This window comes from Salvia miltiorrhiza, chromosome 4 (genome assembly GCF_028751815.1).
Source record: "Salvia miltiorrhiza cultivar Shanhuang (shh) chromosome 4, IMPLAD_Smil_shh, whole genome shotgun sequence".
In the NCBI taxonomy this organism is placed as follows: domain Eukaryota; kingdom Viridiplantae; phylum Streptophyta; class Magnoliopsida; order Lamiales; family Lamiaceae; genus Salvia; species Salvia miltiorrhiza.
Window position 1 is genome coordinate 41,138,670 of NC_080390.1, and position 18,386 is coordinate 41,157,055.

General features: G+C 37.0%; 3 protein-coding genes across 21 annotated transcripts in view; all 3 read left to right on the forward strand.

Moving 5' to 3' along the window:
• LOC131021689 (crossover junction endonuclease EME1B-like) overlaps positions 1–18,386 on the forward strand; it is a 45,744-nt gene that overhangs the window by 20,384 nt on the left and 6,974 nt on the right. The window lies entirely within an intron of this gene.
• LOC131021691 (RNA pseudouridine synthase 3, mitochondrial) lies at positions 515–5,094 on the forward strand. 5 transcript variants are annotated; one of them, XM_057950945.1, is made up of 10 exons: positions 515–706; positions 1,607–1,915; positions 2,463–2,522; positions 2,653–2,811; positions 3,174–3,221; positions 3,314–3,394; positions 3,557–3,673; positions 3,823–3,924; positions 3,996–4,154; positions 4,512–5,094. In XM_057950945.1, exons 2-10 carry the CDS (start codon positions 1,610–1,612, stop codon positions 4,881–4,883), a joined length of 1,404 nt encoding a protein of 467 aa, XP_057806928.1. In that variant the 5' UTR covers positions 515–706; positions 1,607–1,609; the 3' UTR covers positions 4,884–5,094. The 5 variants fall into 5 exon arrangements, with proteins under 5 accessions (XP_057806928.1, XP_057806927.1, XP_057806929.1 ...); XM_057950944.1 differs by having other exon boundaries at positions 516–812; positions 992–1,915; XM_057950946.1 differs by having other exon boundaries at positions 516–706; positions 916–1,915.
• LOC131021692 (uncharacterized) lies at positions 11,403–17,123 on the forward strand. 15 transcript variants are annotated; one of them, XM_057950950.1, is made up of 11 exons: positions 11,424–11,888; positions 13,052–13,136; positions 13,362–13,452; positions 14,252–14,592; positions 14,698–14,800; positions 15,399–15,506; positions 15,659–15,768; positions 15,928–16,035; positions 16,120–16,165; positions 16,282–16,413; positions 16,776–17,123. In XM_057950950.1, exons 4-11 carry the CDS (start codon positions 14,384–14,386, stop codon positions 16,857–16,859), a joined length of 900 nt encoding a protein of 299 aa, XP_057806933.1. In that variant the 5' UTR covers positions 11,424–11,888; positions 13,052–13,136; positions 13,362–13,452; positions 14,252–14,383; the 3' UTR covers positions 16,860–17,123. The 15 variants fall into 15 exon arrangements, with proteins under 15 accessions (XP_057806943.1, XP_057806946.1, XP_057806947.1 ...); XM_057950953.1 differs by having other exon boundaries at positions 14,259–14,592; XM_057950959.1 differs by having other exon boundaries at positions 14,273–14,592.

The following is an 18,386-nucleotide window of genomic DNA, read 5'->3' on the forward strand; positions in this document are numbered from 1 at the left end:
TTAAAAATATATTGGTTTAGCATTTTTTTATTAAGTTGATTTAACAATTCTTTATGGAAAATTTGAAATTTGAAAAAATGATAAATAAATAAAAAATTATCTCTCTACACATTTTTATTTTTCTCAATATTTTTCTAACTATATACACTTTATTTTATTCACACTACGTATATCTTTCTCCACCAACAACCTTCATTCTCCTTTTCTTTAACTCTAAATGTTAAATTATTTGTAACTATATTATTCACCATAATAAAAAATAAACGTAAATTTTTCTTATCTCAAATTTCTCAAAGTTTCTTATATTTTTAAGAGCCATCATTTTATAAAAAAAAGTATATAAATAAGCCCATCAGTTCACTTGGTTAGAAGGGAATAAAGGAATAAAGGCATAACATAAATAAATTAGCCTAATTAATTAAGTAAGCAAGCTCAATTTATCAACCCATTAAAATCTTTTCTTTTCTTTTTTGTCTTTTTTCTTTTGGTAATTTTATTCATAGCCTCCATTTTTCTCTTAAAAATACGCTTCTAACCTCTTAAACTCTTCCACCCACACTTACAATTAACGTTCTCCCCTCTTCTCCTCTCTGACCCACCCCTGCGCCACCCCGCCGCTCGCCGTCGCGCCGCCCTGGGCCACCCCGCCGTCGCCGTTGCGCCGCCCTGTGCGCTTGGAGCAGTCGCGCCACCTTAACACCTAAAGGTATTGCTCTAATCTCTTTTATTTGGCTTGGGCAGTGGGTATGTATGAAGATTGGCTGAAATTGGCTTTGGGTTTTGTTGGATTGAAGTTTAATTTCGAATTGGCAGTGGCGTGGGTATTTTTTTGAATTGGGCAGTGGGTTTATTTCAATTCGTTGGTTTGGGCGGTGGGCATTTTGAATTGGGCAGTGGGTTTATTTGAATTGGCAGCCATGAATACTACAAATTCTAGTTCTACATCTTCTTCTACCACATCCCACAGGGGAAGAGGAAGAGGAGGAGAAAGACGATGATGAATTAGTAGTGTTTTACTTATATTCTTGGTGAACTATGAATTTATAATATATATATAAAATATATTTAAAAAAAAAAACTAAAACGTATTTTTGACGTATTGTATCTTGATTTTTGGAAAAATGACGTATTTACGTCCCCGTACCGTATCGTATCCGTATTACGCATCCGTCCCCATGCTTCTTAGCTTCCTAGTATCACTCATTGTTATAGAATGGAGTTTTTTGCTTTAGTGTTTTTGTTTCTTATTTCTACTTTGGGACCCGTTGTCCCTTCTTACTTTTAGTAATAAAGCCTTTTCATTTTTTTAGAGTGGCACATATATTAACATTGAAAGGTACAACAAAAGTTTCACAGTGGAGAAATATGGATCAAGAAAAATATATAGACCATGAATTACAAAGTGAAGGGCAAGAAACACATTTATCAGAAATATGTGAATTTCGTTGAAATTAAAAACATCTAAACTGAGATCAAATTATACCTATTATCTGTCTTTCAAAATAAAGGATGGATGTTCCTCCAACAAAAATAAATTGATTTTCAGAATAACTCAAAATAATTGTTGAATTATTTCATTCGAGTTCAGAACACATCTATCCTCCAGATTATGCGGAAGAAGCTCTTAAGCCGTGAAGCCTTATCAGTATTCAAGCATAAGCAACAGTCAAAGATCCGTCCACCACCACCTGTTTACTCCCCTGTAATTCGAGTATCAAATAACATAGTTCACTTGGGCCTCCCAAAAGAGGGTCCAAAACCACGGCAGCTGCTGTCTTTGCCCCCATTTCCAGGCCACCCTTTACCTGGGAGGAACTCAACATCGGCTGCATATGTCACTGCCATAAGCTGGCTCAGATATTACTTCAATGAAATCCCTCCATTGGTCATTCAGAAGCATTTTAATGAAGGCCTAGTATGTATCTTGTCTCTCAGTCTCCTTTTGCTGCTTCCTTCTCAGTGTAGTCTTTTGTTTTTCCTTTTATGACATTATTACTCAATTGTGCTCTTACTTTCCCCCTTGTTTTCTTCTCTATATAAAAATATATTATTCAAAAATGTTGTTTCAGATGATCTGAAATTCATATAATACACTATTATTTTGTCTTCCTCAAAAAGAAATATAATAAGTATTATTTTGTATTGGTGTTGGACCTGCACGAGTGTTCTATGTAATATTATCCACTTCGAGAATGACCAAAATTATTGCCATTACCATGGTCCTTGATGTACAATTCCCACTTTCCCAATTATCCATAAACTCTATAAACAATTTGGAATAGTTCAAAGAGTTGGTGTAGATATTGAAATGAGAAAAGTTATGACAAGCGTGTGCAATATTGTGAATCCTAGTCTTCTCTTCTTGTTTGGGCCTTTTTCTATTATTACTGTAATAAAAAATAAAATTTCCTTTTATACGTGAAGAACATTGAAATTGGTGACTGTGTTATGGGATTTAACAGGTGCAGAGTACAAGAGGTCTGTCAAGATGCTATGAAGGACAAGTGATGTCCACGAAGAAGGTTATTACTTATTAAACTTTTAGCAGATGCACGTATAAGCCCAAAGAGTTTTTCGAAGATGAATTCTAAATACGTAAACTCTACTTAATATTGAAATTACTTCTTTTGTATTTGAAATGGTTATGGGCAGATTAGACCTAATGACATCATGGAGGTGGGTGCTAGAGTTCACGTCCCAGTATCTGTTGCTGAAAGTAAAGTCTCTAAAAGGTTTGATGTTATACCAAGTGCAACACTGAATCCAAATGCTGATGAGATCGAATACATACGGAGACTTGTGATGTACAAGGTATGCTTGCCTGCTTGGTAAATAAGAACGAGTTATTCCTATCTGTTTTTCAAAAAGATGTAGGAACCTATTGTTATGGACCTATGGTATCTTATTTGGTTCAGCCTGTCAATGCAATATAATAAACCCAGATGCTTTGATATGATCTGCTGTTTTTCCATCCCACCAACTCATGGTCATGGGGAGGGAGCAGAATCACTGAGAGATCCTAATGTCATCCTGCTGCTCAAGCAAAAGATGATTCAAACTTCATATAAATATAAGATGGTCCATGAAGCCAACTTACTCTTAACAATCTTGTTGGTAAAAGTCGTATCGCGATCATGTTCATAATAATATCCTTTTTGTTATTTCAATTTCAGGACTCTGCTATACTAGTGTTAAATAAACCCCCTAACCTGCCTGTAAAGGTTAGCATCATTGACATTCTTTTAAAATATGCTGTTTTTGCTTATTATACTATGTTATTCCCTTTGAGTTGCTAATGCATTATGTTAAACAGGGGCCTGTGACAATTCACAACAGCATGGACGCCTTGGCTGCTGCATCGTTATCATACAACTATGATGAGGGTCCTAAGTTGGTGAGCTGCAAACTATGAATTGGATTTTATTATTACCCTCTTGTGACATATGTTCATATCTCCTCATTCAAATCAGCTTAACAGTTTCTTCTTTTAATCTACTATATAAATACCTCTATTATTCCTTTGAATTTTCTGATCCATATTGAACCTGTAATTTAGGTATGTCGACTTGACAGAGAGAGTAGTGGTCTCCTCCTAATGGGAAGAACTAAGGAAAGCATTTCCTATCTTCAGTGGTTGTTCAGTGATACGAAGAAGACAATGTCCTTTTCTAAGGTGCTTAAATCTTTGTTGGAATTGCCAATCATGTAATAGACAAGTGGCTGGTTATTTTTTATACCATCTCATTGCAAGGGCTACCTGACTCATCAAACACTTTTGATTTTTGGTTAGCTGTGATTTCCTCTTCTTTTGGGTATTTTAAGGAATGGAATGATGCTTGTGATACCACCTATCAGAGATATTGGGCATTGGTCATCGGTTCACCCAAGCAAAAAGAAGGCTTAATTTGCGCCCCGTTGACAAAGGTATCTCCAGAAGTTACTGTAGCATCCTGATATCTGGTTCTGGCATACTCATTGGATATTGTTGATTTCAGGTTCTTCTTAACGATGGGAAAACTGCGAGGGTCATGTTAGCTCATAATTCAGGATTAGAAGCTTCCCAAGAAGCAATTACTGAATATCGTGTACTTGGTCCTATTATCAATGGATGTTCATGGATTGAACTGCGTCCCCGTACAAACTGCAAACATCAGGTTCATAATTTTTTTCTTGATGTTTGATTATATCGGTATTTCATTTGAAATAGGTCCAACACTCAAATGGTTTTATCTGCAATGGCTTCATATACACACACATGCACATATTTGCATTCTACAAAGGGGTATTTACCGTCATATCAAACTGTTAGAATGAACTAGGCTTGCTAATACAGATATTCTTCATTTCATACCGTCTCCAATAGCAACCTAATCCTGACCATTCACAACTTTGACATGTGTAAATCGGGGCACTATTTTTGGAAGAGCATTTTATGTCTGGTTGAAGTTTCTGAACATATCTAACATTGTAGTTTTTCTTTTATGTCTCATTTGGCCCATTGTTTTCTACAGCTACGAGTTCATTGTGCCGAAGCTCTTGGCACTCCAATTGTAGGTGACTACAAATACGGTTGGTTTGTTCATAGCAGATGGAAGCAACTGCCTAGGGTGGACTACGAGGCCACGACGGGAGAACCTTACAAAATGCGGAGGCCTGAGGGTCTGGACGTCCACAAAGGTAGTGTCTTATCTAAAGTGCCACGTCTGCATTTGCATTGCAGGGAGATGGTACTGCCCAACATTGCTAAGTTTATTGAGCTTCACAATTGGCAATCAAGAAAAAGTGGCGTGGATCCCGAGGAACGTGATATCCTCCGTTTCATTGCCCCCATGCCTTCCCACATGAAAATTAGTTGGAACCTCATGTCCTCTTACTTGGTATGACGACGGCGATTTGACTGGAATATCAACTGTTGATGATTTTCTGTGTATGTTTTGGAGCCTCATGCACTTAGAATTTGTGGGCTTTCATCAAGTGCATGACGTTTTATGGTCTTCGATTAATAGTTTTCGATGTAATTATCCCAAATCATGCAAATTCGTCTATCACGATCCAATATTTGATAATAACAAAATTTAGTACTCCGTTTGAATATATTTTGTGATTTTGTTCTCACATGTTTGCGTATGGTGTTACTTGTTAGCAACATGATTGAGTGATGTTATTAATTTCTTTTAGTCTCAATGAAAGAGAGTAAGGGTTCAAGCCCTAAAAGTCACAAACTCAAGTAAAATTTAAGTGGTTCCCTTAGAAAAGAAAGTGTGTTTATTACTTATTGCATCATCGAATTCGAAAAATTACATTATATTGAAGGTAATGTTTTGAGAACTACGTTTCATTAGAACCTGAAAACTACATTCCGTTCGAAAATTATTTTTAAAGAGAATTAGAAAAGTTGAAGGTAATGTTTTGCTCATAATTATTTGTTTTCCATGTCCATTATATTGTTGTAGTATGGTTGAAAAATAGGTTTTGGGGTTGCTTGCAACGTGCGGTGTTTTTGGCTGGTGTTGGTTTGATTGGCGTGTTATCTCTTCTATGGCTTCACAACTTTTTGTACAGATCTTCGGTGCGCTGGGGTCTGGGGTTGTGAAGCATTCTGTGTTTTGTCTTTGCTCGCTCATCCCGGGTTTAATAATGATGGGGCAAAACTTGGGGTGATGATTAGTTCGAAGCTTCAGGTTTCGTTTCGTTATTATTATTGCCCTGTTTGTTTAATTTGGAATGGCAAATTTTGGGTGATGATTAGTCCGAAGCTCAAAATCCATTCATTCGTTTGGTTTGTTGGTTTTCTTGTGCCTTTGGGCTCGGCTTGTTCTGGTTAGACGATTACTCTTTTTTTTTCTCTTTAGGTTCTTCTTATCGAGTTTTTTCTAGGGATGTCAATTCAGCTTGAAATCCGTGGGCTGACCCGATTAACCTGTCAATTCAAGAGGGTTTAAGGTTGAAAATTTTCAATCCGATAAAAATTACAACATGACTAGCCCATAACCGAATAGCCCGACACCTGATAGAGTTGGCCCGACTAACCCGATGAGCTTGCCCGAAATTCGAATACTTAACATAAAATATTTAGATATAAAAATTGATAAAATGATAAAATATTATAAAGTCTCATTCTGTATTTTTAATACTATACTTAGCATAAAATATTTAGATATAGAAATTAAAAAATGATACTTATTATATATATATATATAAAACACCTAAGAGTGAGGGGTTAGGTAGACCCCCAACCAGTAAATAAATATTACTATCAACTACTATCTCATACATGACGATGCCCAAAATGTTGCATTTTTATATCCTTATTATGCAAGTTGATGTTGAAATTTTACTTATTTATAAATTATACATGTATTTATTTATTACAAATATAATATTGTTAAGAGAAATATATTAGTTAATTTTTGAAAAATAAAATTTTGAGCAAGACTAACCCGATGGGCTAGCCCGAAACCCGAATATTTAGGGTTAGAATTAAAAGTTTTTAACCCGACTCTTTTTCAACCCGATTAATCCGCACCCGAATAACTCGGAACCCGATGGATTGGCCCAATTGACATTCCTGATTTTTTCTAAAGAGGTTTTAATAATGCTCGGTCATTAGTCTGTCTCATTGTGCTTACAAGGATTTTTATAGGTTTCTAATTTGTTTTCTTTTTATATATAATCTAAATTTAATAATGGTTGTAAAATAGGTTCAAGTCAATTTCATAAAATGACTTGTTTGGTCATGCAACCATTTGATTAAGAAGTGCATGCTCACAGTTCTTCTATGACATTATTTTGGAACATTTTTTTTCCGATTAACATAGAATTTTAACCACACGTCGTATTTAGAATTATTCCTTCCGTTCCACTTCAATTGGCACTTTTGAGTTAGGCACGGATATTAAGAATAAAGAGTTAAGAGTGTAAAGTAGGTAGAGTCCACTTATTTTATGTGAGTATAGTAGAGAAAGTAGAGACCACATACTATTTTAAGAAAGTGTGCCAATTGAAGTGGGACGGAGGGAGTATTTACTTATTGTTGTTATTTAATAAAGGGCAAAGGTGCAGATTAGCCCCTGAACTACACCCCCTAGAGCCTTTAGCCCCCATACTCGGTCAAAGCGCGTTGACCTCCCTGAACTCCCGAAAGAAGGGTGCAAATAAGTCCCTCCGTTAAACGGCGCCTGAACGCCGTTTTCTTTAATTTTTTTTTAAATTTCTAGTGGGTCCCACTCCTCTCTCTCTCTTCTCCACCGCCATTGTCATCTCTTACGGGATCTCCGGCGAAGATGTCGCCCTTGTCTGCATCTCTCAGAATCCAAATAAATTTCTGCTCGCTCTTCTCCAACCCTTCGCCATCAACCGCCACAGAACCGCCACCTGGGATTCCATAGCTTCGGAACTTCAGAAGAGGACATCGGAGGCGGTGGACGCGGAGGCTTGCTGCTAATGGCGGCGGCTTCACTTCTGTTGGGTAGATTCAGGGAGAAAATGGAAGCAGGGGCGGTGGGGGTTTTGTGAGCAGAGGGAGGCGGCAGCATCTCCGCCATCGCCGAGGAAGGAGACGGCGCCGCGTGGGGCGGCATTGATACCCAGATCGAAGAGTGGAGCGAGGGGGAAGGGGGTTCAGGCGGCGCGGTCGTCCGAGATACGAACGGTGGTAACAGTTGAAAGAGTGACGGGTTGCGGCTCTCTGCAACTGTCGGAGTCGGGCACGTGGCGACGTTTGGCTCCGCCTGCTGCTGTCGTCTGCCAGAGGAAGGGGATGAGTGGTGTGCGTTTCCAGTTTGTGTGTGTGTGTGTCGTGTGGCAGCTTGAGGGAGAGAGCATAGGCGAGAGAGAAAGAAGTCAGGGCGGCGGCGGCCGGCGCTGTCTACCCTACCGGAGAAGAAGAGGGGGGGCTGTGAGTGGAGTGTCGGGCCCGCTTGAAAAAAAAATAAAAAATAAAAAAGACGGCGTTTATGCGCCGTTTAACTCGTGGACCTATTTGCACCTTTCTTTGAGGAGTTCAGGGAGGTTAACGCGCTTTGACCGAATATGGGAGGCTAAAGGCTCTTGGGGAGTCTAGTCTAGTCTAGTTCAGAGGCTTATCTGCACCTTCGCCCTTTAATAAATAATGCAGATGGGGTACTCTAATAATCACAATTCACATAGCACTGCGTATTGTGTTGAGTTATATTCCGTTTCTTGTAGTAGTACATGCTTATGTAGGGGCTCCACATAATAATAATAATAATAATAATACACTAGGACTTTGCATTTGATTTATCCATGTCAACATTGTTCGAAGAGAATATCTACATTTTTTGTGAACTTCTTGCATATCCAATTGAAAGTAATTGATCCACAAGATCTGAGTTTTTTCATTTAATAAGATAATAGTTTTTTGGCCGTGCATTGAGTATTATTTTTAAAAAAAATAATTATTATTTTAAAGTAATTTTTATATTTAAAATTTAATTATTTTAATAATATATAAGCATAAAATATTTTATGTTGTACAGTTTACAAAATAAGAACCTACACTTCTTAAACATCTAGTATAAAACAAAGAGGGTACAACTATACCTCAAATTTGTTATTGAAAATTTGAAATCGTCGCTTATTATTAAGTTATTTTCTCCCTTTTCGTTTTGCTTCGATTCAAATTCAAGATATTGCTTATTAATTCGTAATTAGGGGCGGATCTAGTATAGAACAAAGAGAGTACAACTATACCTCAAATTTTGTATGAAAAGAAAATTAGTATATATAAAAATTGAAAATTTTCTTTTATTTTTTCTATCTGTATCTCCCATTCGTAGAACAACTAGCTGAAAATTTTAGAGAAAAATCTTCTCATCCTCCCACCCATATCCATGCACGTTTATCTCTACGACTCTACCTCAATCTCTTTCATTCAATTATTAGCTACTACTACACCTTCTTCATCTAAATTAGATCTAAAAAAATAAGTACTACTACATCTTCAAGAAAGTGCTATGAATTTGGGTGGTTCAAAGTACTTGTAGTGTGTCATTAGAGGAGAAAAAATTGATTTATGATTTTTAAAGTAAATGTTACAGAATGTGCTAGTTTACGTTTGTATAACGCACCCCCAAATATTAAATTATGGATCCGCCCAAATATTAAATTATGGATCCGCCACTGTCCGTAATTATTGGTGGCGAATTTGGATTAACTAACTAGTGTCATATATGTGCGATACACGATATCAAAATTTGTAGAATTTTACATATATACAAAATTTAATTACAAAAGCAAAGGAGAAATATCTTTAATTTTAATAAAATGTTAATTGAAAAAACACAAAATCTCATGCACACTCGGGTGTAGTACGTACACCCGGGTTGACCCGTACCCAGATCTTGACCCGCATGCTAATCCAAACTCGCATCCTGATCCAAATTGTGTAAATGATACTATTCAGTTATACAAATGACACTGTTTGTAATTGACATTATTCAATTATATTAAAATGCGATCATATATAAAAAGAAAAGAAAAACCTAAGAAACCCTTGAAAGCACAAAAGAAGCAGACTAAGGGCCGAGTCTCATTAAAACCCTTTTACGGAAAACCCAATAGAAAAAATCGTAGAAGGGAAAAAGAGTACTCTTCTAAACGAAAGCAAAAAGAAAAGGAAAGAAGAGCGGGAAGGTTAGTTTCAAGAACTCCGGCCTAACCATCGTCCCCAAACCGACCCAGCTCAACCAACCAAACAAAGAAAACACAAGAAAATAAAAAAAAATCCCCAAGGGAGGGGACAACTAAAAAGACAAAGCTAAAACAAAAACCAAAAACCGACTCCAGCAATGACGTGACCAAGACACCAACAACTCACGTCGCCGCCCCCAAAAACTGCTGCCAACAAAAGGGGCGCAAAGAAGCCCCATCAAACCGAACACAAAACTGCAAACCAAACAGAGAGTACCAGGTGTTCGAGAAAAGCCTCATCACTTTTTACTTTTCACAACTCTAATACTAATTATAACATCTTTTCACCACTTCCAATACACTCAACAATCTTTTCTCACACTTAACAACTTTTTTTTAAAACTTGTATCACTCCCTCCTAGGATATTCTTTCGTGGACGGAAGGAGTATTATTGAGCAATAATTTCTTAAAATAAATTAAGATACATACATACTACACTATAATTTTATAATAGTTGTGTAACATCCTATAAATAATTTTTTTAATATAAAACAGATAAATATGCATAATTTGAAAAGTTAAAATATTATAATCAAGAAAAAATGAAATTGAAAAATATATGAAATACGGTTTGTAATTTCAAGAAAAATATCATTGTTTAAAAATATAAATTATTTAATACGTTACAACTTTAAACTATCGCAATTTGCTCATTTTAAATCCAATTTTGGTATATATCATATAGTAAATTATACTCCGGTTCATTTCATGATAATTCGCTAAAGATTTATATTGACATTTTATCCTAGATATAATTACATGAAAATGAGAATAATGTGTTCTATCTATAATATGAGAATAAAAAGGAAGAAATTAAAATTTATAAATAATATTGCAATAGTAAAACTAATAAATTAAAGTTCATTTCATGATCTTTCGTTAAAGATTTATATTGCATATTTTCTCCTAGATATAATTACATGAAAATGAGAATAATGTGCCCTATCTATAAAATGAGAAGAAAAAGGAAGAAATTAAAATTTATAATTAACATTGTAACAATAAAATTTTCGGTAGTAATAATAAAAAGACTATCTCTTTTTTTATTCGTCTTTCCTTCAATCTCTCTCTGTGTTTTCGGCCGCTCGCCTCTTCCGTTTGTCGTCGTCCGTCTCGAAATATCTACAGAAACAGCCTGCGCCGTGTTCCGCCTCACTGTGCAGCCTATCAGTTTTCGTTGTCCTGCTTCCTCCGGCCTCGGCCCATCCGTCCGGCGACTCTTTAGCAGCTCTGCCGACACCTCCCCAACCCAACGCCTAATAGCAGGTAAATCGACTGCAATTTGAAATGTGGGAGCTGAGATGTAGAAGTGAAGAATTCATATTTATAGCTGCTATTTATAGATGGTAAATCTGCCTTAGCATATTCAAAATTCAAATTTGGGCTCCATAAATTGGAGCCAAACGTGCACTGAACCTATTACCCAACAGATAAATTGATCCAAATTATTTAGTATATTAAAGGAAGTGTGACTCGACGGAAAAAATTGGCAGCTGAAAACCTTGCTTTAATATTAGTATAGATAGATAGATAGATAGATATTTCCGATATGGTAGTGACTTACTAAGCCCTAATTTATACTCCATCCGTCCCAATAATCTTGTCCCACTTTCTTTTTTGGATTGTCCCAATAATCTTGTGCTATTTCCTTTTTAGGTAAATTTTAAGACTAATTAACTCTCACTTGAACATGATTCTAATTAAACTTCCCCCACTAAATCACATCTACTCGCTCTTGCTCTCTCCCTACCATCTCCCCCATTCTCCCTCTCTAAATTCACTCCACCATTTCCCTCTGCAAATCCACCGGCGCCGCTGCCCCTCTGTTCCGCCGGCGCCGCCTCCCACCTTCCCCATCTGTAAATCTGCTTCCCCTCTGTTCCACCGGCGCCGCCTCCCACCTTCCCCATCTGTAAATCCGCTTCCCCTCTGTTCCGCGGGCGCCGCCTCCCTCTTCCCCATCTGTTCCGCCGCCGCCGCCGCCTCCCCCCTTCCCCCTCTGTAAATCCGCTCCCCCAGAAATTAGGGCTTGTCGGACTCGTTGTAGTGACAGCGGAGAGCGCCCTCCGCCTCTTGCCCCTCTTCTCACGCCGCCTCTCGCCGTCAAGTCGCCTCTTCTCTCCTCCACCATTCATGGTGCTTCGCCTCTCCTACTCTATTTTTCTCAGAAGTGGTGGTGAGTGGCGAATCTTGTCTGGAATTTAGGAACTAAAGAAGAGGGATAGAAGGGAATATAAATTAGGGATTTTGTTTTTCTGTTCTTGAATTTGCTGCATTTCTTGAATTGGTTTTCTTTTTCTTGTTTACTGAATTTGCAGAGTGTTGATTAGTTCTCCTTGAATTTATTTTTGTTGAATTCATGTTTCTCGCCGGAAATAAAAAATCCTGCTGCTGAATTTGCTGAATTTGTTGCGTTTCTTGAATTTATTTTTTGTTGAATTCATGTTTCTCAACACACGAATTAGGAAGAGGTTAAAGCTATGAATTTGCTGAATTTGCTGCGTTCCTTGAATTCATGTTTCTCGCCGGCCGCGCAGCTTCTGCTTAGTGTTTGGTGTCGCCGGCCGCCGAGAGAGAGAGACACATGTTTGGGAAGGGGTTAAGCTATACTTACTTTTTCTTGAACATGTGGGACCTTCTATTTTACCACACTAATTTCACACTCCTTAATCTCCGTGCCCAAAAGAAAGGGGACAACATTATTGGGATGGAGGGAGTATATCAGATACGATTTGGTGATTGGAGAAATTATTAGGGAATGTCGTAAACAAATTTTTGGCTCCGGAATGCGCTTCCTAAATCATGACTGTGTTATAGTTAGTTTTCACAAAGTTTGGGTCTCATCTCTCATCAACTGCATTACAAAAATGGATCTTTTCAGCAGTGGAAGAAAAATTTAAGCTTATTAATCGCATGAAGGAGAAATTCCCTCCTCCTTTATGCACTTGAATGAGTTCCAGTTTGTACTCCACTGTAATTCTTAGCACCTTGAACGCATGTGCCTTGAGTTGCTAAGGATTCCACGGGTATGATGCTGCACCGTTAAGATTTTAGTAGTCTATCTAACTCTTACAGGGTGGAAAAAACATCATTGATTCTTGAGATTCATCTCACATCCTGAGGTGATCTTTTTCCATATATTATATTTTTCCTGTAATTATTTTTTCAGCCAATCATTTATGCTTGTATTATGTAAAGATACTCACAATCTCGTAAAACAATTTGGAAAGGAAAGATCTTGAAAATTTAGTGGAAACAGAATGTAGTTGTTTTGATTATTTGGCTCGAGTCCCACATGTAATTGAAAATATAATGTTTCCAATTATTTATTTTTCGCAGCAATGTTGGTGTAGCCATATCTTCATCAGATGGATGTTTCTTTTCACAATTGTATGACTTGGCTCCTGGGGTTACTAATTGTTTGGTAATAATAACCAGTCATTTGTGTGTGTGTTTTACCAATACAATTGCAGTTTATGCACGTTGAAGGGAATTCTGAAAATGTATAGAGACAACTCAGACAAGCATGCATATAAAACGTGAAACAAAATAGTTATTGTTGATGAAAATTATCACAGCTTATTCATATATTTCTGAATTATAATAATAAACATCTCATTAAATAATTCATATATTTCTTAATTTACAGATTGAAAAGGAGGAGTTCTAGGTGCCTGGTCCAGAACCGCTGCTTGCCGGCCGCTGTGTCGCAGTCGCCCACTCCTATTCTCACTTCAACTGTAAGTTCTCCCAATTCTCTCACCCTCCTTTTTAGTTATGTCAACAGATTATTTTCTGGTGTTTCCACTTCATATCCCCTTTTCTTTATGTTACCGAGTTGGATGGGTTCAAATACTTTATTGGCTCTGCTGTTATAGCTACTGAATTTATCGATATTTCTGTTGGAGATTAACTAATTAGGTGCATCAGTAAATGGGCATCTGTATGGTCTAAGCTAAAAACTTGGTGATATTTATGGCATGTCGCAACTTTTGATTGATAAATTTGAAGCATGGTAACTATGAACTTGCAGTTTTGTAAAGGTACAGGTACCAAACATTTATTAATGCCTAAAAGTGATGCTCTTACGCTTCAAAAAAAAGTGATGCTCTTAATTCAGAATTGATGTCAATTAGCAGTTTCCTAGAAAGTAACTAAACTAATATATCTTAATTTAGAGAACATTTGAGTTCGTAGGATTTCAATTTGCAATTAAATATGAAATTCAGCTTTTAGTTTATGATATTTCAATTTTGTCTCAAGAAATAAAATAGTAGAGTAAATGTGAAACATCAAGACATTGAAAATAAATTAACGTAAAATATGGCAAATATTTTGGTAACAGAAACATAGAAGAAATTAAGGATCATGGACAGAATTATAGTATATGTTCTCGAATTTATTTTAGTTACTTTTTTTTATGAGTGTATTGATACTTTTTTAGTGTAAAAATTATTGACTTTTAAATTTTTAACTCAATTACAAATAATTCACTACTATCTATTATTGTTATTGTTATTGTTATTGTTGACTAACAAGAATAAAGGCCCAAAAACCAAGTCCAGCCTGGTTTTCCATGACTCTGCAACACACCCCCACCAGCCTACGATAGCAGTCTGCCTTCAACCTCGGTGTAAGGTGTAAACCAAACCAAAGCTAGGAAACCTAACTATGAGCGCGGAGAGTCTACCATGTACGGAGGCTAACGTGCTCCAGGGGCACGAAGGGGCGGTTCTGGCGGCGCGCTTCAACTCCAACGGTGAGTATTGCCTTAGCTGCGGCAAAGACCGCACAATACGCCTTTGGAATCCCCACCGTGGATTGCACATCAAGACCTACAAATCGCACGGCCGTGAAGTCCGCGATGTCCACGTCACAGCGTACGAAACCTATAGAAGTTTATGCTACCGTTTTCATTAGATTTTGACTTAGCTTACACGCTCTCCCTGTGTATGTGTTGATTTTTTTAATTTTCTTTGAAACAGGGATAATTCGAAGCTGTGTTCGTGCGGAGGCGATCGGCAAGTGTTCTATTGGGATGTGGCGACAGGTCGTGTTATTCGGAAATTTCGCGGTCATGATAGTGAGGTCAGTTTAATTTAGCATCTTTGGTTGTGGAATTGGTTTCTGAGATTAGACTGAGAATTAAGGGTTTGAATGAAATGGAGAAATGTGCAAGTAGAGGTGTCCTCTATCGCATTTTTTAATAGGTAAATAAATTTTGTAAAATCTACTTTTTTGGAGTTTCGGTTGATGAAATGTTGAGATTGTAAACTTCACCAAATCCTTGTGTTTCTCCACAACTACTGTCTTCTGCGATCATTCACAGTTATATTATATCATTTGGGGAATTCCATTGCTCACTATAGTAGCTGGAGGAGTTGAGAAGACTGTATGTGTGTGTATTTGAAAAGAACGGTAAAATTTGAGTGATGGATTTGAAATTCTTCATTTAATTCTACAAATATGTATCTTTGCTTCTATAGATTTCAAATCTATCCTCAAATCCTGAAAACATGACCTTTAGTGATTTCTAATGGAACACTTTCAGATAAGTTCCTTACTTATATTTCCTTTGTTTCTTCTTGAGAGAGGGGGGGGGGGGGGAGTTAAGCTTGCACAATGCTGTGCTTATTGTATGGTTTCTTTAATGCAATTACTTGTCATTTCTCTTCCTTGTTACCAGGTGAATGCTGTGAAGTTCAACGAGTATGCATCAGTGGTTGTCTCAGCTGGCTATGACCGTTCAGTGCGTGCTTGGGATTGTCGATCTCAGAGTACCGAGCCTATTCAGGTTGATTTTCTTTTGTTTCTTTCAGAGATCACTCCGGGTACCTCAGATTTCATTGCATTAAGCATTTTCCTTGTGCATAAACTTGCTGCTATTCTGTTTTACTTTGCAGTCATTTATTTTGACCAAACAGATATTTTGGGATGGCTCTGCAGATTATTGACAGCTTTGCAGACAGTGTCATGTCTGTTTGCTTAACAAAGACTGAGATAATTGCTGGAAGTGTTGATGGGACTGTTAGAACATTTGATATGCGAATTGGTAGGTATGTGTCTTTCAAAATGGTTGTAACACTTCTTACGAGGGTGTATGTTCATTTTCTCCTCCCCAGCCCCTCAAATGCGGAACTCATTGCTTATCCAGGATCATTTGATCTATGATTTGTTTTCAATCTAAATAGTGATCTATTCATGACTGTAACCAGAGAAATATCTGATGATCTTGGGCACCCCGTGAACTGTATTTCCCTGTCAAATGATGGCAACTGTGTATTAGCCAATTGTCTTGATTCTACTTTGAGGCTTTTGGACAGGTAAATGCTTTCGCTGAGGTCATACTTATCTAAATGCTTAGGTCTTAAATGTTGTTTTCTCAAATAGATTCCTCTGTGTGACAGATCAACCGGTGAATCATTGCAAGAATATAAAGGCCATACTTGCAAGGTTTTGTGTTGAAACTTTATGATACCTTTCTTGTTGTGATTTTTACCTTGCAACAAACAGTATATGAAGGCCCTCGGCTTGATTAAAGTAGCTCAATATTGTTGTATCTTCATCAGTCATTCAAGATGGACAGCTGCCTAACAAACTCAGACGCTTATGTGGCCGGTGGTTCAGAAGATGGTTATATTTACTTTTGGGATCTTGTAGATGCACAAGTGGTGTCTAGTTTCCGAGCTCATTCATCAGTGGTAAGGTTTCTTGAGATACTTTGTTTTTCTAGCATATGTTGTTTTGAAGTTTGGTTTACTAGTCAATACATGGATTGTGAACAATTTGTCAAATGTGAAGATGATTTCAACTAGACTCTTTTTATACCCTCTATTTATTTCACATAGATACAATTTTTAATATTTTTACTTGACTATTCTCAGTTTATACGCCATTTAATTTTTGGTATGCTGCACACACTTTGTCGTAGGATCACTCAACAAGTTTCCTAATTTCAGTTCTTTGTTTTTGGATGGGGTGGGTGTGCAGTGGATGTCATTAGTTTAAGAAGGTAAAGTGGTGAGAAGTTGTTAGTTGGTAATTATTTATATTTGGCCGACAGGTAACCAGCGTGAGTTATCATCCGAAAGACGATTGCATGATTAGTGGCTCGGTTGATGGCATGATTCGGGTTTGGAAAACCTGAAAAGAGGGAGCCTGGGAGTAGGAGGCATTGAGCAATGTCAATTTGTCATTGCTTTGTTTCAGGAACCCTTACTGAAGAAAATGGCTTTTGAGTTATGAAAAGTGAAAACTGAGGAGGAGAGCCATGTACAATACAGAGGCTATAATTCTGCATATATTGATCGATGCAGAAGCAGTTTCATACCATGCTTGTCTTAAATCTAATAGCACGTATTGTCTGAACCGTTTTTATTCGTATTTTTTTGGCGCTTTGCCTACTTTTGAAGTTTGAAGGCAATTACATTATGCACTCACGTTAGGGATGTCAAAAAAGCCCGAAACCGATGGGTCGACCCGAATAGACCGATAAAAAAGGCGGGTTAGGGCTGAAAAATTTTAGCCCGAAAAAAATTTAGCCCGAATGGCTCGAACCGAAAATAGCCCGAGCCCGATAGGGTTGGCCCGAAAACCGAGTGGGTTGGCCCGATTAACCGAACACATTCTTAATAATTGATTTTTAAATTTTAATACTTTACTTTTTAATTCAATAATAACATTTTGATGCTTGTAGAATATGTTTTGATTTTTTCCAACGGTTAATAACAAACATCTATGATATAAAAGTCAAAGAAATACAGTTATTTATATTAAATCTATATACAATTTTTATCAAAACGAAATTAAAGTTAGATAATATGTAAATTTATGTTAAAAAAATACCAATTTTTGTATCTAAAATAAAGCGAAATGTATTGATTTAAAAATACGACATATTTTTATTAAAAGAATATGATTATCTTATATATAAAAAAAACATATAAAAAAATCATAAAACTTGCGGGCCCGAACGGGCCAGCCCGAAACCGAATGGGTTAGGGTTAGGGTCGAAAAATTTTAGCCCGAAAAATAAAAAAACCGACTAGCCCGAACCGAAAATAACCCGAAACCGAATGGGTTGGCCCGAAACCGAGTGGGCTGGCCCGATTGACATCCCTAACTCACGTGAATGAGACACGGCATATGTAAAAATGTACTATAATCCAATCCAAACCACTAAAAAATACTCCCTCTATTCTAATGTTTCTTTTAGGCACGAGTATTTAGAAGAGTTAAATTAGGGACAAAAGTATATAATTGTTAGGGATGTAAAATTTTGTTAATCTCGTGTAAGATTTTCTTTGTCGATTGGTGCCGGTAATTGCCAGCCACCGCCGCGACACTTTGTCACCTCCTCCCCTCCCCTTATTGCAATTCCCTCCCCAAAATGCATCTATTGCCCCCTTATTATATATTTTAAGAGTGGTCCACATATTTAGGATTGTGTTTAAGAATTTTTTAATTATTCTTTTCCTTTATGCTTTAAAAATATTTTTGAGTTCGTTTCCGTTTATTTAATTTAAATTAAAAATTGACGCAGCTGTTGTCAAATTTAATTAACTCCATTATTTCTTGGATTAGTATACACGTTGGTTGGATTAACCGTCACCTATTCTTAAATTAACTCCAAAATTTAACTAACTGTTGTTAAATCTAATGGACCCCTAATCAT